Here is a 22279-nt window from a genome sequence, read left to right as displayed (position 1 = left end):
GTTATCTTCTCCACTCCCTTACAACCCAGCACACACCATATATTATCCAAGACAGACAGGCACTCACCCACTCACCCACACACACACACACACACACACACACACACACACACACACACACACACACAAAAGCTTCTTTCTGTTTATGAGGGGCCACAACCTCATCGAAACCATTTGAAAACAGTGCTCTACTGTCTGTCATTCTCCCTCTCTTTCACTCTCTTTCTTATATTAGTCTTTCTGCAAATACATTTTTAACCTTATCTCACTGTACTATCGCATATTAGTTCCATGTCTCTCCATGTATCTGCTGCCCCACACATAAGATTTCGATTTTATTTGACTTCTCTGTGCTTAATTGTCATATCAAGTTCCTTCAGTCCACCCATGATAGATCCATGATCCATCGATCCGTCCATCAGTTTATTCTGCGTCTGACAAAAAAATAAATCACACACACCAGCAATCTGTGTGTTTTTTATCTAGCTGTACCCATTCCTTCTGTTTCTAGTTGATTATATGACTGGAGCTGCAAGGGGTTTATTTCTAAAGTGCAATTTCCTCTCCCTGAGAGAGTGCTGGAGGGGTCATAGGGGCTGGTTTAATGTTGCAGATGCTTTAACCCAATTAAAGTGGAGGGGTAAATTAGCTTTTGCAATGGATGCATAATAAGTCTGCATGGGCTGTACTTGCAAGTTGTGGCAAACTAAACTTCAATAAGTACTTGAGAACATTTGGGATATATTTGTTTTCAGTGCTTATTTTTACTCCGTTTCTTCTTAATCACATTTTGGAGAGGCCACAGAGCACTTTATAAGCAATCAACAAATGAACAAGAATTCAGAGAAAACAAGCTCAAGGAAATTCCACGCCTAAGGAACAACAAACTCATTCAACTCATTGAAGAATAACTTTAAGCCTCCCTTTCTAGCTACAAAACGTATACTTTTATTGCAGTATAAGCATACGAGTACTTCCTCAGTGCCGCTACTCGGTCAGGGGGTTCCATTGCCTCTGGGGCTCAGACAGTCTTAGTTACCCTTGGTCTTTAGCCTAGACATTGGAGCGGTCAGGGGAACCCCGTTTTGAGGATCCCAGGCTACACTCTGGATAAAATGTGGTTTATATGTCTAACATATAGCGAGGAGCAGGGCCTGCACGGCAATAAAAACAGGAAACAAATGCAAAGGGAAAAACAAAAACATGCTGTTCTGAATTGGGAGTAGTCTTTGTCACTTAGTCGACTTTGTTGGTAAGTTGCACCCAAGGTTCCACTCAAGTCCAAATGACCGAATGAAACGCACATTAAAACTGTCATTAGCCAAATAGACCAAATAGTACGGAGCCTGCATGACATTCCCAGCTGTCAAACGAGTTGACCCAACCTGATCCTTCACTCTTCAACAATGGCAGCCTTTGAGTCACACGGCTGAACCCCTCCTTAGTGCGCTTTTCAACAGGGAACCTCAGAGATGACTCTTCACTTAGCTCAGCTCAGTGGGGAGAAAGAGCACAAAACCCTGTTCTGGGAATTAGTGGATTGATGTAATGCACACGTCTCAACTCGGCAGGTTTCAAGGTGTGGTTTGTTTACTCATTTGCTGATTTTCTGGCAAAGATGCATGTCTTGCAGATTTTTCCGACATTAAAACAAATTTAAACCAACCTGCAATGCACTCTTACTCTTACAGTATTTGTTGAAACATGAGCAGTTTCAAGATTTATCTGATGTAAACTAAATTTGCTGCATCCGGACAAACAAACCTACCTAGGAATGTTCCTCATTAATCACCTGTTTTGCTATAAGTTATGCCATACCACCGAACTAATGACTGATAAACCCAAGGGTTGATCTTAACCTTGGTGAACTTGGATAACACCTGACCTCGGGTGGGTTTCTCAGGGCCAACGTCCACCTGAATGAAGAAAAGTCTCATAGCGGGAGTCCCTTTATTGTGTTTTCACAGAACTGAGAACAGAACCTTTCGAAACATCCTGTTTCTTCATCCGGATCGGTGTCTTTCTCAAACCACAGCTTTCGGATCGGATCACTGTGATTTGTCATTTCTGACCACACTGTGCGCTGAGCTCGGCTGAAGGTGCCATGTTGGGTCGTCCAGAGGACAGACCCTGGGCTTATCTTGACCGTCCCACGTTTTTGTTTTTTTTGTTTTTTGTTTTTTTTAATTTTTCTCCAAACTTGGACCACGCAAAGACAGGTTGCCTGAGGTGGTATGATCTCATGCTTTAGACATTCTCTCTCCATCCTTTTTGGTCTCCTTCTTGCCTCTCCGCTCTCATTTTGCTCTGTCTCACGCTTACTCTTCATGTCGTGAAACCTACAGCACAGCGGCAAAATGTGAAATAATGCAGATAGACACTTCAGAGTTAGTATATGTGTCACTAGCGCCGATGTTATGATAGCTCTTAAAAAGTATTATTTTTAGTCCTGCTGGTTGGGGTTGGCATCCCTGGAGCAGGAGTGAACTCAAATACACTTGGAGCACTTAGGCCACCTTTGAGTCCCCTGTTTTACTTTATGATGCACAGTTTTACCTTTTGTGTCTCCTACAGAAAGCGTGTGCTCCGACCTGAAAGGGAGATACTTTCAAGCTCTGGCTTCCCAAGGTTGCCTTGTCCTTGCCCGTCTCGGCCTTAGTTAATTGTTGCTATCCAATAGTTAATTGATTGTGGGGTTTTCAAGTCTTTTGAGACTGTAACGATAATTAACTGTGACTCAACTCTTTGGCACAAATTTCACCAGTGTACTTTAAGATGAACCAACTAAGACATCTAAAAGCATATCTAATCTACATCTCAGGACCCTTCCTCATCCCATCCCCCACCCTTTTCCGCAATGTTAATATTGAAAATGGCTTTAATTCATATAGCGCCTTTCAAGGGACCCAAGGTCGCTTTACACACACAGTCCCATAGTGAGTCTTGTGACTCAGATTTAGAAAGCGGCGACATACACGCCAACATCCTCTCATAATCCTGAGTATCCACCCCAACAACACATCGACGTTAACCCTAACATCGATGTCTTTTTGATGGTGGGAGGAAACCCGACCCAAAATCTGGGAGGACACACAAACTCCGCACAGAAATGAACTGGGACGGCCATGGTTCAAACCCAGGACCTTCTTGCTGTGAGGCAACAGTGCAAACCACTGAGCCACCTTGCCACCGTGTTAACCTCATCTCCAAATGCTGTCAATGTCTTTAGTCTTCCAAGGCCATGTGTAATACGGTAATTGTGTCTTTCCATCAAGAGAGAATGGAGAAGACTGTTGTAATTGCAGGATGTAATGTGATTGGCCGGAGCAAGTGTTTTCCAGGAGGAGATGTCAATTAGTTGATAGTGCCCATGTGTGATGGTAAATAGTGAGGCGGCCAACATAGGCTGGTGCTGCGCAGTCCTGCCACAACCTTAAATCTCCCCCTATCCCTTAAGCAGCGGGCTGACCATCTGTTCCAAGCACCAGACGCAAGCTCAGTTCTCAAAACCCAGACACACACAAATCTAAGCACACACATAGAAACACAGAGACAACACAAGGCGGGCACACACTCAAAACACAAGGGGTCGTGTAGCAAAAGCACAAAAAAATCAAGAGTCCACCACGACGCAGTGATGGGGTCATTTCTACTCCTTTTGGTTTGGTTTTTGTTGTGGTCTTGAGTTAAGAGTAGGTGATTGTTGTTATTGACCGTATGTGTTTTTGTATGGCACATCACTGAATGATTGTGGCTGAGCAAACACATGGCTATGCAGGCAGCAACAGGGCGGGAGTAGGAGTATTGGACGACAGGAAATGACCAGGCAGGGGTGCATTCCCAGCTGGCGTCGTTTGCGCACCACCTTTTTCGTCGCAGTTCTATTTCCTCTCCGCCCTCTCGCACTTAAAGTTTTTAAAGGTGCAGCTACCAGAAACCAGAGGCCTTGTCATATAAACAAACAGCCAGCGTGCTTAGTGTGCACATCATGGTACATTTTATAGTGGGTATTATTTTTTTCCATAATTACATTTTGTTATTGCATTTAACAAAGGACAAAATTCACATCCCCTTCAAAATATTTTTTTGTTAGCAGCTCAGTCGAGCTTCCCCTCACTCTCTCTTTATCTACCTTTTTTCTGTCTGACAGTAATCATTGTTGTGGCCCTCCGCTGTGTTTTGAAGGTGGAACCTTTCATTCTGTATTTAGTGAAGAGTCAAGTGCATGTGAGCGTGTGCATGTTGACGGCAAACATGCAGATCCAGATAATTTATCCTTCATCCCGCCTCTTGAGCATGTGTGTCAGACTCCCACAAAATAATTTGGTCCTTTTAAAAAGATTACATAATCACACATGGTGTCATAATCTGAGGAGATTTCAGAGTACCATGTTGCAGCATCTGGTGTTGGATGAATTAAAAGGAAAAAAGCACTTGGATCTGTGTTGTTGAGGTTTTTAGAGGACAAGGGGGGAATTTAAAATAAATAAAATTGAAACACACACACACACATATATATACATATATATATACATACACACACACACACACCAATCACAGTAATAAAACCTTGTTTGATACTCATTATGTCTCTGTGTCTCCCACACTTTTCAGCAGTGATGTCTTGATGCTGTGGCCCCTCCAGCCCAGAGAAGGACGTGCCAGTGGCGTGTTCTACTAATGGGAACGCCTTCTCCGCCATGAACGCTCATGATGGCGGGGTCGGAGGCAGTGGCGGCATTGGTGGCGTGGGCTCCTTTGGGCGGCGGCGGCGCTTTGAGAACTCAGAGTTCACTGTTCGCATCTACCCAGGAGCCCTGGCCGAGGGCACCATCTACTGCCCGGTCAGCGCCCGCAAGACCACCACGGCCGCAGAGGCCATCGAGCGTGTCATCGATCGCCTCAGACTGGATCGCACTAAGTGCTACGTTCTGGCTGAGGTGAAGGAGTTTGGTGGGGAGGAATGGATCCTCAACCCCAGTGACTGCCCTGTGCAGCGGATGATGCTGTGGCCCCGTGTGGCGCTGGAGCAGCGCTCCTTGTCTGGCGGGGAGGACTACCGCTTCCTGCTGCGGCAGAAGAACCTCGACGGTTCCATTCACTATGGTGGCAGCCTCCAGATGTGGCTGCAAGTCACGGAGGAACGCAGGTGCATGGTGGAACGCGGCCTGCTGCCCCAGCCCGAACCACAAGGGGACCACGCTGACCTGTGCCGCCTGCCGGAGCTCAACGAGCGCTCGCTGCTGGACAACCTGCGCTCACGGTTCCGCCAGGAGAGGATCTACACCTACGTTGGCACAATCCTCATCTGCATCAATCCCTTTAAATTCCTGCCTATCTACAATCCCAAGTATGTCAAGATGTACGATAACCACGCTTTGGGGAAGCTGGAGCCGCACATCTACGCAGTGGCGGATGTGGCATACCATGCCATGTTGCAGAGACAAAGGAACCAGTGCATTGTTATATCAGGAGAGAGTGGCTCTGGAAAAACACAGAGTACAAACTTCCTGATTCATCACCTGACCGCTCTCAGCCAGAAAGGATTTGCCAGTGGGGTGGAGCAGATCATTCTGGGGGCAGGGCCGGTATTGGAGGTAAGCTTAGAATGATGACATAACATTATGTATATAACAGCATTGCGTTACATTTTTGTAACGTGAAAATGTTCTGATAAAGCTTCGACAAACGCTCATATTTACATTGTTTTAACCAGTTTGTCTCCATAAGAAGGTCTCTAAGCTGAATGTCAATACTCATTACAAATACATGTGCATGGTGTTACAAAGCATACTGGTGCTCATTATTCATTGGTGCAGATTGCTTATATGGGAGGGCTACGGCTACTGTGTTAAACTGAGATTTTCATCCTGGTGTGAGCTGCTGTGCAGTTGGCTTGTCATATTTGTTATGCAACGCAGCTTGGCCACAGCTGTCCCTATGTCGGTCCACGAGTTGGGCCTGTCCTATTTCAAGCATTACTACAGTTTTAGTCCAGCTGTGCAGGGATTACGCAGTTCATACAAGAGAAATTTATTTTCAAGCACTAAGCATCTGCTCAACATTCTTTCTTTCAATCTAGGTCTATGTATTTATTCTACTGCAGGGTCTTTCAGGGTAGAAGGTAGACGCTTGCCCAGGGTAGAAGGTAGACGCTTGCCCAGTTCCAGCCAAATGTGGAGAAAAGGAGAGGCTTTTTTTGGGTTCATGCTGTCCCTTGCCTCAACATTCCAGTCACATTTTAAAGTTCTGGTACTTGTGACTGAGAAACAGGGCTGAGGCCTTGAGAAGTTCACAGCTACACACTCTGTTCTTATTTATCTTCAGATCAACTAAATTCCTTAGTGTTACATAACACCCCTCAACTATAGGCACAATGCAGCCAGTCAGAACGGCCGATAGAGGAGTTTTATGACAACATTTTCATGTTTTACAAGGGCTGTATCGCTCACTGTCAGTTCATATGTTCACAGTCCACTGTTTATAACTGGTTTTCCAGCCCTAGATAATCACACTTTTGTAGATCTTTTAGTTAACTGCTCAAGTTACCACCCCTTACAAGATTGATCATATGTTTTCCTGTGTTTTTATTAATAATTGCAAGTTCAAAACGTGGTCTTCAAAGCCAAGTTCAAATGTAATGTGACAAAGGTCTAGCAGGTCTACTGACGATATAGTTTGCTGCCTTCTTTATAGCAAACATACCTCTTAGGAATGCTATTGATCGGCATGTGTGCGGAGTTAATGTGTAAGCCAAGTGGCTTAATCTCAAGCACAGTAATACGAATGAGTGGTTTTAAAAGCAGAGGGGCAGTCTTTATTTGTTTGCATAGTGAGATTGTGTTTCTGCCCACTGTCGACTGTTGCCAAGACTGGAGAATAGGGCACGGAATAGGCGTGATATGGAGAATAGGGACTGTGGCCAATTCATCTTCCTTTTCTTCTTCAGTGTTTACCAGTCACAAACTGAATGCCTTTCTCCTGCATGACGGGAGCAAGACATTCAATTGTATTCTCTTTGTTTGTTTTTTTGTTAGTAGTAGCGTGAAATTTAGTGCCACTCGCCATACTAAAACAGTATTGTCCTTTCATCTTGATGTGGAGGGATTAGGCATTCACCTTGACCACTCTGACATGGGTCATTGCCTTCAAGAAATGGCAGTAGCCCCCAGTGAAAGACCTTAAAGGTTAACCAACATGAACTTGTAGATTCCACTGATCGTTAGAATGGAGGGGTTTCTTAATGACATTCTGTTCATGGGAAGCGTAATACCATTGCTTTACTTTAACATGTTACTGCATGACATGGCCCAGGAGACAAACTTAGTGTCTGGCCTCTTCATAATCTGAAATCAACCATCACCTACGGCCTTAATGCTTTCTTATAACCATTTATGCTCACCATACCATCTGTTCCAAGGACCGGATGCAAGCTCTCTCTTGATTTATGGAACTACTAATCTTGTCACATTTGGTTGTGCTATTTTAATTGTATGTATTGTAATTAGACCGTGCAATTTTTAAGTAATCTAAAATAAAGGTCTTAACTCATGTTCCCCCACAAGTTTGCAGAACAGCAATGAAAATCAGGGTGAACTTTTAAATTAGGCCTTGTAGGTCTGATATGAGTGAAGATTCAGCAACTGGGTTGTGTATTTCTCCCCTCAAATTTGTTCAGAACCAGATATTGTTGGACCGATAAGGTGAAATCAGTGAAAGTTTACAGACTAAATACAGTGGAACCCAGAATTAACATTAAACCCCATTGGCTCACAGAACTAGGTCTCCCACAAAAAACAGCCCTTTTTGGAACAGGATGGTATGGAGGCATGTAAGAATAACTAGAATGAATCCATATAGAATGGATAATCTGAATGGTATTTTCTTAAAAAAAAAACGTTTTTGTTTTTTTTCAAAACATGTTTTGGGGACCTCAGAGACCTCTATTAATTTGTTGAAAAGAAACATAATCGGTCCCGTTAAAGAAAATTTGCCCAAATTCTGCCAACATGCATTGCCGGTATTTGAGTCAACAGTCGGATGAGCAAACAAGTACACTCTAATAGGAAGCATTTTTGGGGTGAGAAAGGAATCTTGGGCAAAGGCCAAGAACTTTTGTCAGACATTTCAAGTTCCTATATTCCTTGCTGCATTGTGGATTTCTGACAGGTTGTACTTCCAGTGTGGGTGTCACAGTTTCAGTGTCCAAAATATTTGCGGGGGGACTTCTGAGCCTAGAATTTGACAAATGTGCGCCCTCCACAAACACTCACACCTAGGAGCAAACTGGAACAATGCCAATCGTTTAATGTGAGCAGCTGCACTCCCAGATTTAGTGATTCAGTGCCCTGCTGGAGATTACTTCAGTTGTTAATGGATGTTCATGATTATTTGTCAACCATGCCGCCTGCAAAAAAATCTGTTTTCAATGCCAGTCCGGTTTGAAGAGAGAGCTTTTTCTTGGAAAGCTTTTAGTTCAATTCCATGGTGGAAACAAAATAAATCATCGACTGGGGCATTGCCTTTACACAATCTGGTGAACACTGTAACAAAACAGAGCAACGAAAGTACATTTCTAATGACCCGGACCCCAAACTCACCCCTTAAGCCAAAGGCATTCTGAAAGACAGATTATTAACACTTGATGGAAGATATCACTTACAACATGTTTTAATGCTTTTGAAGCAGTGCCAACGGCAGTACTTGACTGGTAAGATCCTGACAAGCCCTGTCGCTCAAGTCCTTCAAATAATGAGGTGTACTTTGATGGAAATGAATACTGAAGGGATGGCTGTAGTTACATTAGTTACCTGAAGCTTCCAGGTAGGTTGGCGTTTCCATTTCTCAGGGATGTCTAGATGGGTTCTCTTGTGTTTTTCTACTGTCCAAATTAAAGATGCATCTAAGTGTTAATGGGAATATACCATATGTTACACTTTGTTTTAGAGTAGCACCTTATCTGAAGTCTACAATTGCTGACATTGTTTACATGCCTCTGCCAGATATGGCAGAACTTGACATCAACTCGCATTCCTCCTTCCCTTCAACTACCACCGTAGCTTACTAAACAAATACAATTTTTGGCCTTGTTTTGGAATGGTATTTTTTTATTTGGTCTAGAAGCATGTTAGCCTGGGAACCATCATGCTCTGGGGACTAATCTGCAGCTCATGTTTCATTTGCTCTGCAGAGTACATCTGGCCACCCTCCCGTTCAAACAGATTTCCACCCGACCTTGCCAGGGTCGGGCCAATCACAGCCGTTTATCTAATATGGGGTGGGTTTGATACGATGACGCTGCAGATGTTGATGCACCTTACCAAGATGGCTGCCGCTGTTGTGGAACGGTCCGTTGAAACCGATATCGCGACAGTATTAAACAAACTGGACGGTATATTTTCCTCTAAAAAGCTTTTTGTTGATATGAAAGACGTGTTTGTCGTACGTCCGACAGGATTTGGTAAAAGTTTAATTACCAACTCGCTCGCTCAGCGCTACGTCACACGTTTCGTGGCTCTGATTGGTTGTAGGTCTATCCAAGGCTCTGATTGGTTGTAGGTCTATCCAATGCTCTGATTGGTGTAGGTCTAACCAAGGCTCTGATTGGTGTAGGTCTAACCAAGGCTCTGATTGGTTGTAGGTCTATCCAAGGCTCTGATTGGTTTTAGGTCCATCCAATGCTCTGATTGGTTGTAGGTCTATCCAATGCTCTGATTGGTTGTAGGTCTATCCAATGCTCTGATTGGTTGTCGGTCTATCCAGTGCTCTGATTGGTTGTAGGTCTATCCAATGCTCTGATTGGTTGTCGGTCTATCCAGTGCTCTGATTGGTTGTAGGTCTATCCAGTGCTCTGATTGGTTGTAGGTCTATCCAGTGCTCTGATTGGTTGTAGGTCTATCCAATGCTCTGATTGGTTGTAGGTCTATCCAATGCTCTGATTGGTTGTAAGTCTATACTATTGCGTCCATGCGATACAAGTCTGTGCCCATTGGTAACGCCCCTTGGAAATCAAAACTGAACTGAGAGATTCCAGACTAATACCCAATAGCGAATCGGCCTGGCAATGCCAGGCTAGAAGCACGTGCAGAACTAAATCAAATAAATGTATTAATGGAAGCTACACCATTAACTATTCCTGAACATATAAACTTAAACTTAAATATACCCTAATATCTGCTTAATCCTGTACATTCTTGGGTTCAGCTTCCTGTACTGTGGCTTGTCTTTCTGCATGAGGCCTGAGTTTGCACAACACTGAGAAGACGTACAGTAATGATAGCTTAGTGCAGGAAATGGTCCATCCTCTCTTCCCTGCGAGATAACTGCCGTTTGGCAAGCACAACCCGACAGTTTGCGTCTTCCTTTATTTTTAGTTGAATGGGACACATCTATACACAGCCAAAAGTCTTGACAGATTGATAGGTGAAAGAAACGCTCCCTGTCCAGTGTTCGTTGGAGAAAGGCCAGGCAGACTTTCCAGATAAGGAACTGATTATATCACTTTATTTTAGATTTTCCAGTTCTAGCCAGTTGACGGGGCCCTCTTGTAGGTTTTAACTACCACCCAGGCCTTCAATCCAGATGTTATCCTGGAAAGACGGTTGGTTTGCAGGTGTGTTCTGTACATTTGAAGTGGAGGGAAAGGTACGTTGTGGGAATGTGTGTATTTTGTGAGGCTGAGGGAACAGTTGGATATTCAGTGACACTAAATAAAATAGTTTTTGAAATAAACCAAGTCAGCGTTTTCACTCCTGGTTGTGATATGGTGATCATGCTCTTTAAAGACCCAAGCTCAAAGATTTCATATAAACAAACTCCAAATAAGCCTCTTAAATATTTATATTCCCAGTTCATAAAATTGGTGTCGCGGAGGAAGCTCACAAGTAAAGTTTTAAAATGATTCACTTCCTGTCACACAGCGCGGAATGGGAAATGCTTGCATACAGGCTGCACGGTAATGCCTGTGTTGTACTTTAAGATGACCACTCCAGGGCTCCTAACCTTGGTCTTTGTAAACGAGAATATACACAAAGACACACTCCAGCAATGGAACTTACCTGCACACACCAGCACGAGAATACACACATGACCCTGCTGAAACACAGATTCTGCATAGCTTCCACATCTGTTTATTGTAAACAGTCTGTCATTTTATTGTGTTTTGATGCATACAAAGTGTCCACCTGTGCATGGTAGGGTGCTCTTAAGTGCTGCTCAGATAAGATCGCAGACTAGACCATTTAGGAATAGGTTAGAGTTCACCTTTTAATAATGTTGCTCTTTGCTGTAAATTACAACGACTATATAAAGCAATTTAACAGATTTCTCAACAAATGATATTAGGACGGACCGTTTCAGCCGACTTGTGAAGAAGGGACAACAAAACACAATTATAATAGTTATATTGTAGTTGATGGAGGATTTATTTTGTTAGACCTTGTTGGACCATTGGGAAGATAGATATTTAATTATGTTACCTGTTTGCGTTTTGTGGTTATGTAATGGAGCTCTGAAGACCTTGTTGGCCCATTCAGTGTTGAAGCTCCTGTTATGGTCTCCAGTGTTCCCGTCCAACAAAAACAGTCTCACTGTGAGTCAACACAGGTCAGCAGTTTCACCTCTCCATCTCCCTTACTTACACACACACACACACACACACACAGCAGCACATAATACCACCTCCCCCTAATATTGAGTAGGATTAGTGTGTATTACCAGACTCCCCCCAACAGGGTGGGGTCAACTGAGATTAACTGTGCTCTGAAGTTGGTTCTTTCTCCTTTTTCTCAGGGAAAAAGACAAGAGTAAGAGAGTGACTGATGGAGGGAGAGATTAAATGACACCATGCACTCCCCCACTGTTGTTTAGAATGTAATAAATATCTCACGTGCGTATATGTCGAAAATGAGTGGTGCGGTGCAGCGGCTACAGAGTGCAGCTCTGGTCAATGTCAGAGCGTGCACAATGGAATGGGTTTAATCCGTTGTCTGATCTTTTTTTGGGCAAGGTGCAAATGTCTTGTAGCTTTACTGGAATTCTAGAAAGTCGATTTTGGCAGCCCCTAAATGTCTCCAGTTAGTGGAATTAGTCAGTGGAACAAAGATCATTGGAGATTGCACTGATTGTTCCAGGCTAAGGGCAATCTCATGATTGACTATTACTACTATTGACCTTCCAGCCTCTTTGTTTTAAGAGCCGAGACATGGTCGCCGTGGTAATAGGATAGGAAGGCAATTATCTCTAAATCAATTTAGGAATCCTCTGCCTGTTCATTTCTTTGTCTTTTATTTGAACAAAATATTACAAGCATGTGAAGTATGATTGTAAAGGTGTCTTTAATGATAATAGAATGCTGTTCTGCTACTTATATGCTGTACACTTCACTCTCAACTTCTTTTTAACTCCTTTTTTTTGTAATTTAATCTCACACATTTTGTGACACAAAAAGCTGGAAAACAGAAAGGAAAAAAAAAAAATGAGTTACTTTGATCGGGCCAATCACAATTTACCGAAAGTCTGTAAAATTATGATTTAAAGTTTTAATTACATTAACATTTCTGTGATTAATTACGATCAATCTCTCATTTAAAAACACATTGGAATATGCTGAAAATCATACCCTATATACTTTAACCTCCAGCTGATTTTATCCAGTTGATATTTATTTTGTCCATCCAAAATTCCCCAATTGCAGGTTAGACAGAGGTTCTCACATGATGAGTTAAAGATGGTGTTTTTATTTGATATTGAAATTTGCCTGTACACACATTTTCCAGAATCGTGCTTATGTCCGTAGAGTCATCAGGCAGATTTTAAAGCCAAAAGGGCCCCTTTAATAGTTCAGCTTTCTTCTCTTTTGATCACGAACACTTTGTTAATCTGGTATTTAGCCAGTGCAAGGTGCTAAAGATAAAAACTTTCTGTGCAGCTACCCAAATATGATCGTATTTTATTGTGGTTTTTTTTAATGAATTTACAAAAAAACAATTTTCTTTACATTTAATTTTACTTTAACATCTCAGCCTTACAAAAGGGAACTGTCCTCTTGCTGCCACAGTGCAATAGCAGGGTCGGCAGGTTAGTCAGTTAGTTTCACAGCTATTTAGGATGGTGAAGGCCTGTGTTTAAGATTTAATATTTAGTATTTACACAAAAATCAAGTCATTCAAATTCACTCTAATTCTTCAATCGACTTGTTGCATCATTTCCCAACACGTTATTTCACTGGGTATGCCTACGTGCAAGTTGACCTTTAACAGAGCCTTTGCTTTGGCGAATTTGATCGCCTAGTCACTACCACGGCGTGTAATTTCCAACCAGCATCGGTAAATAAATGGTTTCTGAAATGAGGTTCGGGAGCTGGGGGCCTCACAAAGTGCCTGTGTTGACCTCCCCTCACAGAGTCTTTATTTATGCTGGGAACTGCCAGTGTGTAGAGGCCTTGTCAGCAAATCATGGACACATACACATGCAAACACACGCACAGGGACACACATGAATGGTGCGGTCAGCGCTTGGTGTCCCAATCCCCAGCTGCCCCGCTGTCCAGCCCACACCTGCCGTTCCAGGTGTGTCCCAAAGAGGAGAGCATAGAAAAGACTCTCTGTAGGAAGGGAAGGGAACACGGTGCCAGTTGTTTCTACTTTGCACTGTCCTTGGGTTTTGGTAGTGAGCCATTGGGTCAGAGCAAAATTGGTTTTAATTAGGTTTAATATTTGTTTGCTTTATAATTATATATATATATGTGTGTGTGTGTGTGTGTGTGTGTGTGTGTGTGTGTGTGTGTGTGTGTGTGTGTGTGTGTGTGTGTGTGTGTGTGTGTGTGTGTGTGTGTGTGTGTGTGTGTGTGTGTGTGTGTGTGTGTGTATATATATATATATATATATATATATATATATATATATATATATATATATATATATATATATATATATATATATATATATATAAAATAAAAATATAAAATAAAAATAAAAAATGTAAGTTTTACCTGTGCTGTCAGCATGCTGGGCAATACAACAGAGTATTTGTATGCTATTGCATCTAGGACAGAGTTAGTCTGCAAGTGGAGTTCAACTTCTCAACCTTCAATGGAACTCATTATTCAATTAATAAAGACTTAAATTAAATTTGTCAAGAACTGCTGCAATAACTCTGTCCTGTGGACGACCTATAAGATAAAAGAGCACAAATCAATTTTACCATGTTTAGGTCTATAAACTAGTAATCACTACTCCAAGAGGGGATTCACCACTGTCTCACACAAATAAACATAGAACCAAACAACATGTACATGGGAAAAACATAAACATAGGAACAAACAACAACATGGAAAAACAAACATCGGAAGACAACATGTATCGAGTTAATTAAGTCCAGGAAAACTGGAATAGCAATTGGTCACTTTGCCTCTTCCAGTGATAGTTATGGTAGTAAATGAGGGAGGAAAGAAGAGGGATGCGTTTGTTTTATATTTTTATGTTTGGCTTTGTAATTGGAAGATTCGTGGTTAGTGCGTCCTCTTGCCTAATAGAAACACTAGTGAAATGTCTGTCCTGTGTCTTTAGTTCGTCTTTGACGAAACACAACTCTACACACACACACACACACACACACACACACACACACACACACACACACACACACACACACACACACACACAGACACTTTTGTCCTCTTCTTTCTGGCCTTGACTTTGTCCATCTGCAGCTGGCTGGATGTTGCTATTCCCTCCATGGACTCTCCCGTCCAAAAGCAGCGGATGTTTTTTTTTTTTCTGGGGGGGCGAGCTTTGCCTTTCGTGGAATGTGTGTGTGTGTGTGTGTGTGTGTATGGTATTTCAACTCTTACTGTAAAGAACAACTCCTTCGTCTGTTTTCCAGGTTCAATCCCCCTGAGCGTTCGAGGTCAAGACTTTTTAGTTAGAAGATAGATTTACTATTTATTTTTTAACCCTGTTCTCAGTTATCTGTGATGGAAACCAACATCTTAATGGTTGGAGCACAAACATTACAAACTTTATTATTGAGGTATTTACCTTTCTGCTGCAGCTTCCAAATCCAGTCCAGTCCAATGGGGCAAACAGGTTGAAAAGTGGAGGACCTGTCCTTTTAAGCGTCGGGGCCTAAACAAGTGCCCTAATCATGTCGTACTGGCTTGATACACAGAAAAGCCAAGTTCCTCGAAACCGGTAACGCCCAAAACCGCCTTCTCGTCTGGCTACGCTCTCTTTGAACCCACAGCTGCCATTTCTCTCCAACGGTTTTCCCACTCCTTTGATTTTAAGTATCAGTAAAGGGTGTTACATAAACGTGAAAGGCACACCGTTTCGACATTCTCGTTATATAAATCGGTCGAGAGGATCTTTGCGCCTCCAGGTCCACAGCTGGGGGTGTCGTAGTCGGTCCTGTGTGCCCCGTGCGCCAGATGTGGTGCAGAAAAGCCCCGTCTGATAGCACACACACACACACACACACACGGAACTGGACTTTTAAGGAGGACATGACTGAACTGATCACCACAGCGTAACGCGTTCATGGAAAGCGCATCACAAGTGGCCTTGTGCAACTCGGTACACTTACTAATTTTGCTCTATTTTTGCCTTCCTAGAAAGTTTTTATACTGACAAAACTGAAAAAATCTGCACATAAAAAGAGAAAGACAAGACTGTGAATTTTATATTCCGATACCATAAAACATGAGTGGAAATGTTTCGCTGCCTCTGGCTAAGTCCATGTGCCCCCAGTTTAAACTCTCTGAACTTTTGTGTTGTGGTGAAATCTCTCTTTGTCAATAGGAATCAAACAGAAAACTGATTTGTGAAGAAAAATGAATTCTGAGCCTTGCAGAAAGCATTTCACAGATCTAGCGAGGAAAATAATCCTCTTGGAAACCAGTCTCCCACCAAGGGGAACTTGATGAGAAACTTGATTTAAGCCAGTTGATGTAACAACAGCACTTTACACACAGAAAGATGCTTGGCTCCGTTCTCTTGCCAGGAAGATAGAATGCCTGTATCTGTCTTCAGTTGGAAGACACCACTTCAGCAGGGGGCAGGAGATTCATCAATTTATATCCATCTATCTAAGATCGACGCGGCTTGGCATTTTCATTGACCACAACAATGGTGGCACACAAGACACCGTCGCTGCTATTTTCTCACCATAGAGATGCAGTTCCCACCCAATTTGAAGCTTTTCCAACGCCTGCGTCTCTCTGTGACTGTCTGCAGGAAGACATCTGCTGCTTCTCAGGCAGAAAATGTTTCTGCAGACTGCAACGGGGCTGTAGCTCTGGTTTCAATTTCTAGATATGAGGTGAATTTATCTCGACCAGAATAGGGGTCTTCTGTCATAACATGGGAAACCAATTGTTTGCGAATGGCTTGATTGAATAATGACACATGTTCAAATAGAGGACGATTTTATCTATTTTTTTTGCTGTGGATTCCCCCTCAATTCTAACCATTTAATCCAGAAACTCGCAAATCTTTGAATCCAGAAATCTCGGAAGCGCCCGTCTGTCTGTCTGTCTGTCTGTCTGTCTGTCTCTCTCACTTGACTGTGACTTGAAGGTGACACATATTCCAGGACTGACACGGGATTGGACGGCGTCCCGCTGTTTGTGTCTCTGAGATCTATCTAATTGGATTGGCCTCCTTTTATGCGCTGGGTTAGCTTTCGGATAGTGATTGTGCACAGTCACCCCCCCTTTACCTTGTAGATGCGGTCTAGGCTAATTACTGGTGTTGGCCAACTAATACTTGACGTGTGGCCCCCATATGGGAGGCTGGATAAGACCACCTGTCGAGGCTTTTCACTAAACGGAAAAGCTTTACCAATGCACCCTCAGTGTTGGCTCATGACTGCAAGCGGTCACAGCGTGCTCGTGCCAGGGCACCCAACACACGTACACACACGTATATACAGTATGTGTGTGTGTATATATATATATATATATATAGTGTGTGTGTGTGTGTGTGTGTGTGTGTGTGTGTGTGTGTGTGAAATGTATCTGAACACCCCTTTGATTCCTTAGATAATAGGAACCATTAATCAGATACAGTTATGGTTGATTTCCTGAATTTTGAGGCAAATAGGTGCTAATTATAGGCTACAGTAACCGCTATTAACCGCCATTAAAAATTAATTGAGTCATCATCAACTGCTAAGTACGGCTTTTCAGCCATGACCTGCCATGCAGCTATGTGGAGAGCCAGAAGGTTCAGTAAGACCAGTGGTGTGAGGCTGACAGAGGGTGTTTGCTGGGTAAATGCTCGGTTCAGATTAGGGAAATGGGAAGAACGCCAAAGTAAATTGGGCCTGTGTGAAGTAGAGGAAGGTAAAAGTGAGTGAGACGTATAAGGGAGGGCACATAGACAGAGGCAGGACTCCAAAGCTGTCTTTTCTCCGCCATGTCCTGCAGAAAAAGGCCTTAAGTCAGAGAGGCTGATAATGCACACGTTCCGTAATACAGGAACATGGCTTACGTAAAACGTCCTCTCAAAGTCATATTCAAAAATGTGGAGCCTCAAAGGCATTCGTTTTTAAATTGACGTCTGCAGTATTCGTCAACTGACCACACTTTTTGATTTATTTAAATGACCACGTGCTTTCACAGCTGTAGCTGCTGCTTAAACCGCACTGACAATGTTCGGGACACAGTTGGGAATAACAGATGGGCAGTCGGTGGCTGGAATAGGGAGTTTGACACGAAGCTACAATGCTCACGCTGGCCTCCTGAAAGGATCTGGCACCCATTTATAAACACACTGAAATGAGCCAAACACCAGCTGCCAAGCATTAATATTTGTGTAAAATGTACAAGATGATATGTACAAAATGGGATTGGCTGGAAGATACAAACCACTGACTCTCCTGCATACCACTTATGAGCAGCATGTATAGACACTTGCGTTGTAAACCGATGGGGTACGTTAGGTGGGAAAACAGATGTATAATTTCTCACTGGCTTGGCCCAGGGGACTTCTTAGTGCCATAAAGTGCGATCTAACACATATACATTTGTAGAAAAGCATATTTTTTAGCGCACCACGTGGCAGATCCTTACTCCTCTTCCGAGTAGCCTCACTGTTCCATGTGCAGTTGGCGTTGGTGTTTTAAGATGAGGAAATGTGGAATGCCAGGGCCCCAGCCCACCGTGGCCTCAGCGAACAGTGAGTGATCTATAATAACAATTAACAATAGCTTTGCACTGTTGGCATAATGGGGACTTTTGGCCTTCCAAAACACTTGAAGAGAGCTAGGTTTACTTTTTGGTGCCTGAGTAATAATCCACTGCCCGTAGTGATTTCTCCGACGAGCCCCATGTGAACCGTCTCCTGTACTCCTCTTGGGCCTTGTCATGCGCAGGGTTTTGCATATTTTTCTGCACTTTAAGATGAAGGATGAGATTGCCTCACGGTAAAGGACACGAGGATCAGGTGGCCAGTTTACAGCAGTCATGCCACATGTGAAACGGTGAAAGGAAAACAATACCTATTTGTCGTGAAGACTTGGTGATCATGTTTGAACCCAGTTCAGAAACCAGGATCAGAATCTCCTTTCATCGCCGTGTTCATTTTCAAGAACAAGATTTTGTCTGAAGTGAATTATTGAAGTCTGTACAATCAGAGTATACTGCAAATGCTCCTTTGGTTGAGGTTCTGTTTTCAGATTTTTATTTATTTTCATTTTTTGCCAGTACTGAATGCAGGAGTGGACCATGACCCCATGTTTCCCAGCGCTTTGCATCCCCTCCCCTCGCCCTCACATTCCATCTGACTGCACCGCGTCCAGCTTTGGGAAGCTCCTTTCTTTCTGCACCTCCTGCATTTCCTCTCCTTCCGCTGGTGTCTAGGCTGCTTTTCCTTTTTTCCGCCATAACGCTGTTTTTGGTATATCAAGGTTTCCGATGATGATGTATTCAACCTCAGCGCAAATTTATGTTCAAACACAGGAAGAGGCGGCTCCACGTGCAACCATTAGTTAAGTTGAAGATTTTTTTCGTACATCCGCCCTTTTTACTGCACTGGTTTTAGTCACATGAAATCTCGTATCTTACTTCTGCTATCTTAAGAGTTAAGAATTTCTTAGCTTAATAGGAACACATTCTGTTCTGGGTTTTCAAAACATGTCTTTGATCACAGTGGCAGGGAAGGTCGCAGGGACGTTAACCTACAGTTGTTAAGTTGTGTGTGCAAAAAATAAATTGCATACATTTTTCCTCCAACAGGGACATTATTTTGTCTTGCCATTCAGAGTTCGTAGTGTCTCAGTGGAATCATGGCACTCATTCTCTCCTGACCTTCTTTTCTATATGGCCTTTTATGTGTTTTACACACTTCACAGCCTCAAAACAGCATGAAAATAAAGTCTCCCACTTTGTTTTCTTGCTCTTTTAATGTATTTATTAAATCTGTCAAAGGTTACGACAACAACCTTTTATTATAATGAACTCCATACGACATAGGGTAATTAATGTCATATGGCCGCGCTGTTTTAAGAAGTAAATTTTTATTATATTTTTATTTTTTTACAGTGAAATCAGTCCGCTTGCTTCGTAACTAAATCCTCCTGCTCTGATTTGTCAGGACCCTGATAAATGCAACCTAAGCCGAAAAAGAGCCTCATGCAAGCAGCTCACTGGCATTGAGAAATTCTGTATTGACACAGGCTTCTGGAGTGAGTGGGATTAGTGTTTGCACTAAAAGATAGGCCTGTTTTCCAATAGCTGAGCACATTTACTTAGTGCTTGTCAAACATCCTACACAGGGAGCCCGGTTGACTTGTGCTACTTCGCTCTCTGGCTTTTTGGGGTGCAGCTGACCACTGGGAGAATATTCTGAAACAAAAATTATCAAATCGTTGTTTTTTTTTGTTTTTTTTTACCTGTGCTGTCAGCATGCTGGGCATACAACACAGAGTATGTGTATGCCATTACATCTAGGACAGAGTTAGTCTGCAAGTGGAGTTCAAGTTCTTAACCTGCAAAGCAACTCTTTATTCATTCTTAAATCATCAAGAACTGCTGCAATAACTCTGTCCTGTGGACGACCTGTGGAATGACAAGAGCACAGCTTTTTGTTACACAGAACCGCCACCAATCCCCCGCTTTAGAACGACAAATTCTGTTTTTGTGTTAATATCTGCCGAATATATGATAGAATCCAGTGTGTCGACACACTCTGTTCTCGCATATTATTCGGCTGTTTAAAAAATGCTAGTCACAAAATTAACCTCTAAGCGAGTGTATAGAGTATATGGAGGGTAGTTTTGGCATCAGCTGCTTTGATATCAGTTGAATCACTCGGTGCATCCCAGAACACAGCTCACCCCGCTCCCACATCACCACCGTAGGTTCAGGCTTATTGGCTTTATTGGCTTATCATGGACAAGTATTATTCGGCAGCACTGTACCATGTGACTGCAAGGTCTTTCCAGTTGCAGTGACAATGCTACAGCTAATATGACAGCAATAGGTGATGAAAAAAAAATAAATGGAAAAAAAAAAAAAAAAAAAAAATATATATATTTATATTTTTTTTTTGCCATTGCATCTAGGACAGCGTTAATCTGCAAGTGGAGTTCAACTTCTCAACCTGCAATTTCTTGCAACAACTCTGTCCTGTGGACGACAGCTTTTTGTTACACACAACCACCACCAATCTCCCTCTTTGGAGAACTATTTTACCATGTTTTGGTCTTTAAACAATTAATCACTACTCCAAGAGGGGGAGAATCACCACAGCTGAGACAAGTAAACATAGAACCAAACAACAACATGTACAGGGTAATACAAACATCTCAACGTCAGATGGCAACTCGGCACGTGGCCTCTTCCTGTCATAGTTATGGCAGTAAACAAGGAAGAAAAGGAGAGGGAGGTAATCAGGAGGGTGTTGTGTTCGAAGCGTGTGTGCGTGTGTGTGTGTGTGTGTGTGTGTGTGTGTTTATGTGTGTGTGCGCGTGCGTGCGTGTGTCCACCGGACTTGTCCCAATTGGATCTGGTGTATGAGGTCGGAATTATATCGTAGTGCCTCCATGCAGCGGAAAAGGCCCTGAAGCCCCCTCTGAGTCCCACGGCCTCAGGAAAGCCCCAAGCACCCTGCCCTGTAACCACAGAAATCCCCTCCAGCCTTCAGAGAAGCCGGAAGCCCGCAGAGCAACACCCACACACGGCCCTGAGGAGCATAAACCAGTCCCAGAGAGCCAAGGAGACCCTGCAACCCTGAGGCGCACACATACAGCCCATCCCCACGTGCAGGCACAAGACCCAGCTGCAGGCACAGAACCCGGGCCACGGACGCCAGGCACGGTCTACAGGCCCGGAGCCAGGACCCGGGCCGACACCCTGCCCGAACCACCCGCCCGGCAGGCAAGCTGGCAGGGCCCCCACGCCCACCAACACCCAGCGCAAAGGCAAGTCTGTCCTACTGCAACTGACCAGACGCCCCACTCAAACGCAAGCCCCGAATGCCCACCCATGTGGTCGAGTGCCAGCCACCCCGCAGACACCCGCAGACAGCCACATATGTGGGCCCTCCACCACCCGGGCACCCGCCGCAGAGAAGCCATGCAGCAGTGGCAAAAGCAAAATTAAAGTGTGCCAGTTGTGTGAATGACATATCACATGGTTACCTAGTTGTAGTTTTTTGGCATGCACTGGCACCACATTTAGAAACATTAACGACCCATCGCTCATAAAGTGCAAGCACCACGCCCATGTCTGCAGTTTTGCGTCGTGTTGGCAGTGATTCAAAATTAGGCGTGTGTGTGTGTGTGTGTGTGTGTGTGTGTGTGTGTGTGTGTGTGTGTGTGTGTGCGTGTGTGCGTGCGTGCGTGCGTGCGTGCGTGCGTGCGAGATATTGGAGACGGCCTTTTGGCTTAAATGCTGGAATTTGCTGAGATTCATGAAAATGATTTATTAGCTAAATTTTAAAGTAAATAAATACAGTAATAAAAGTCACAGAACAATATGTTAAAAGGACTACAGTATATGAACAAATCCCGCCCATTTAGAATGGATTTACCCTCTAAGTTAAATGAAGTAAACCATTCGCTGAGTACAGTAGTTGTTGTTTGGCTCGTATTTACTCTTCAGTAAATCAGCTTGGTGTTCCACAGCCTAGGATTTGTGGTCATGAGGAAGGAGAATTTGTTATGAATCAATTGGTTTATGTAGCACCTAAGTTTGTTTGACTTAGTAAGAAACGCATGTCAGAATTGCTTTTCCTTTTTTAAACAAAACTGCGACACAAGTTGTAAGTCATTGAAACTT

General features: G+C 43.2%; 1 protein-coding gene across 2 annotated transcripts in view; it reads left to right on the top strand.

Moving 5' to 3' along the window:
* Window positions 1-4700: 4700 nt before the first annotated feature.
* myo9aa (myosin IXAa) overlaps window positions 4701-22279 on the top strand; it is a gene marked incomplete at its 5' end in the record, with an annotated part of 73534 nt that continues 55955 nt past the window's right edge. For both annotated transcript variants that reach the window (XM_079997574.1, XM_079997573.1), the window contains one exon: window positions 4701-5597. In XM_079997574.1, the coding sequence (XP_079853700.1) occupies window positions 4701-5597 (897 nt within the window). The remainder of the gene's footprint in view (window positions 5598-22279) is intronic.

The sequence above is a fragment of the Zeus faber genome (assembly GCF_960531495.2).
Source record: "Zeus faber genome assembly, chromosome: 3".
Lineage (NCBI taxonomy): Eukaryota > Metazoa > Chordata > Actinopteri > Zeiformes > Zeidae > Zeus > Zeus faber.
Note: the sequence above shows the minus strand (reverse complement) of the source record. Positions and strands in the feature narration are given on the sequence as shown.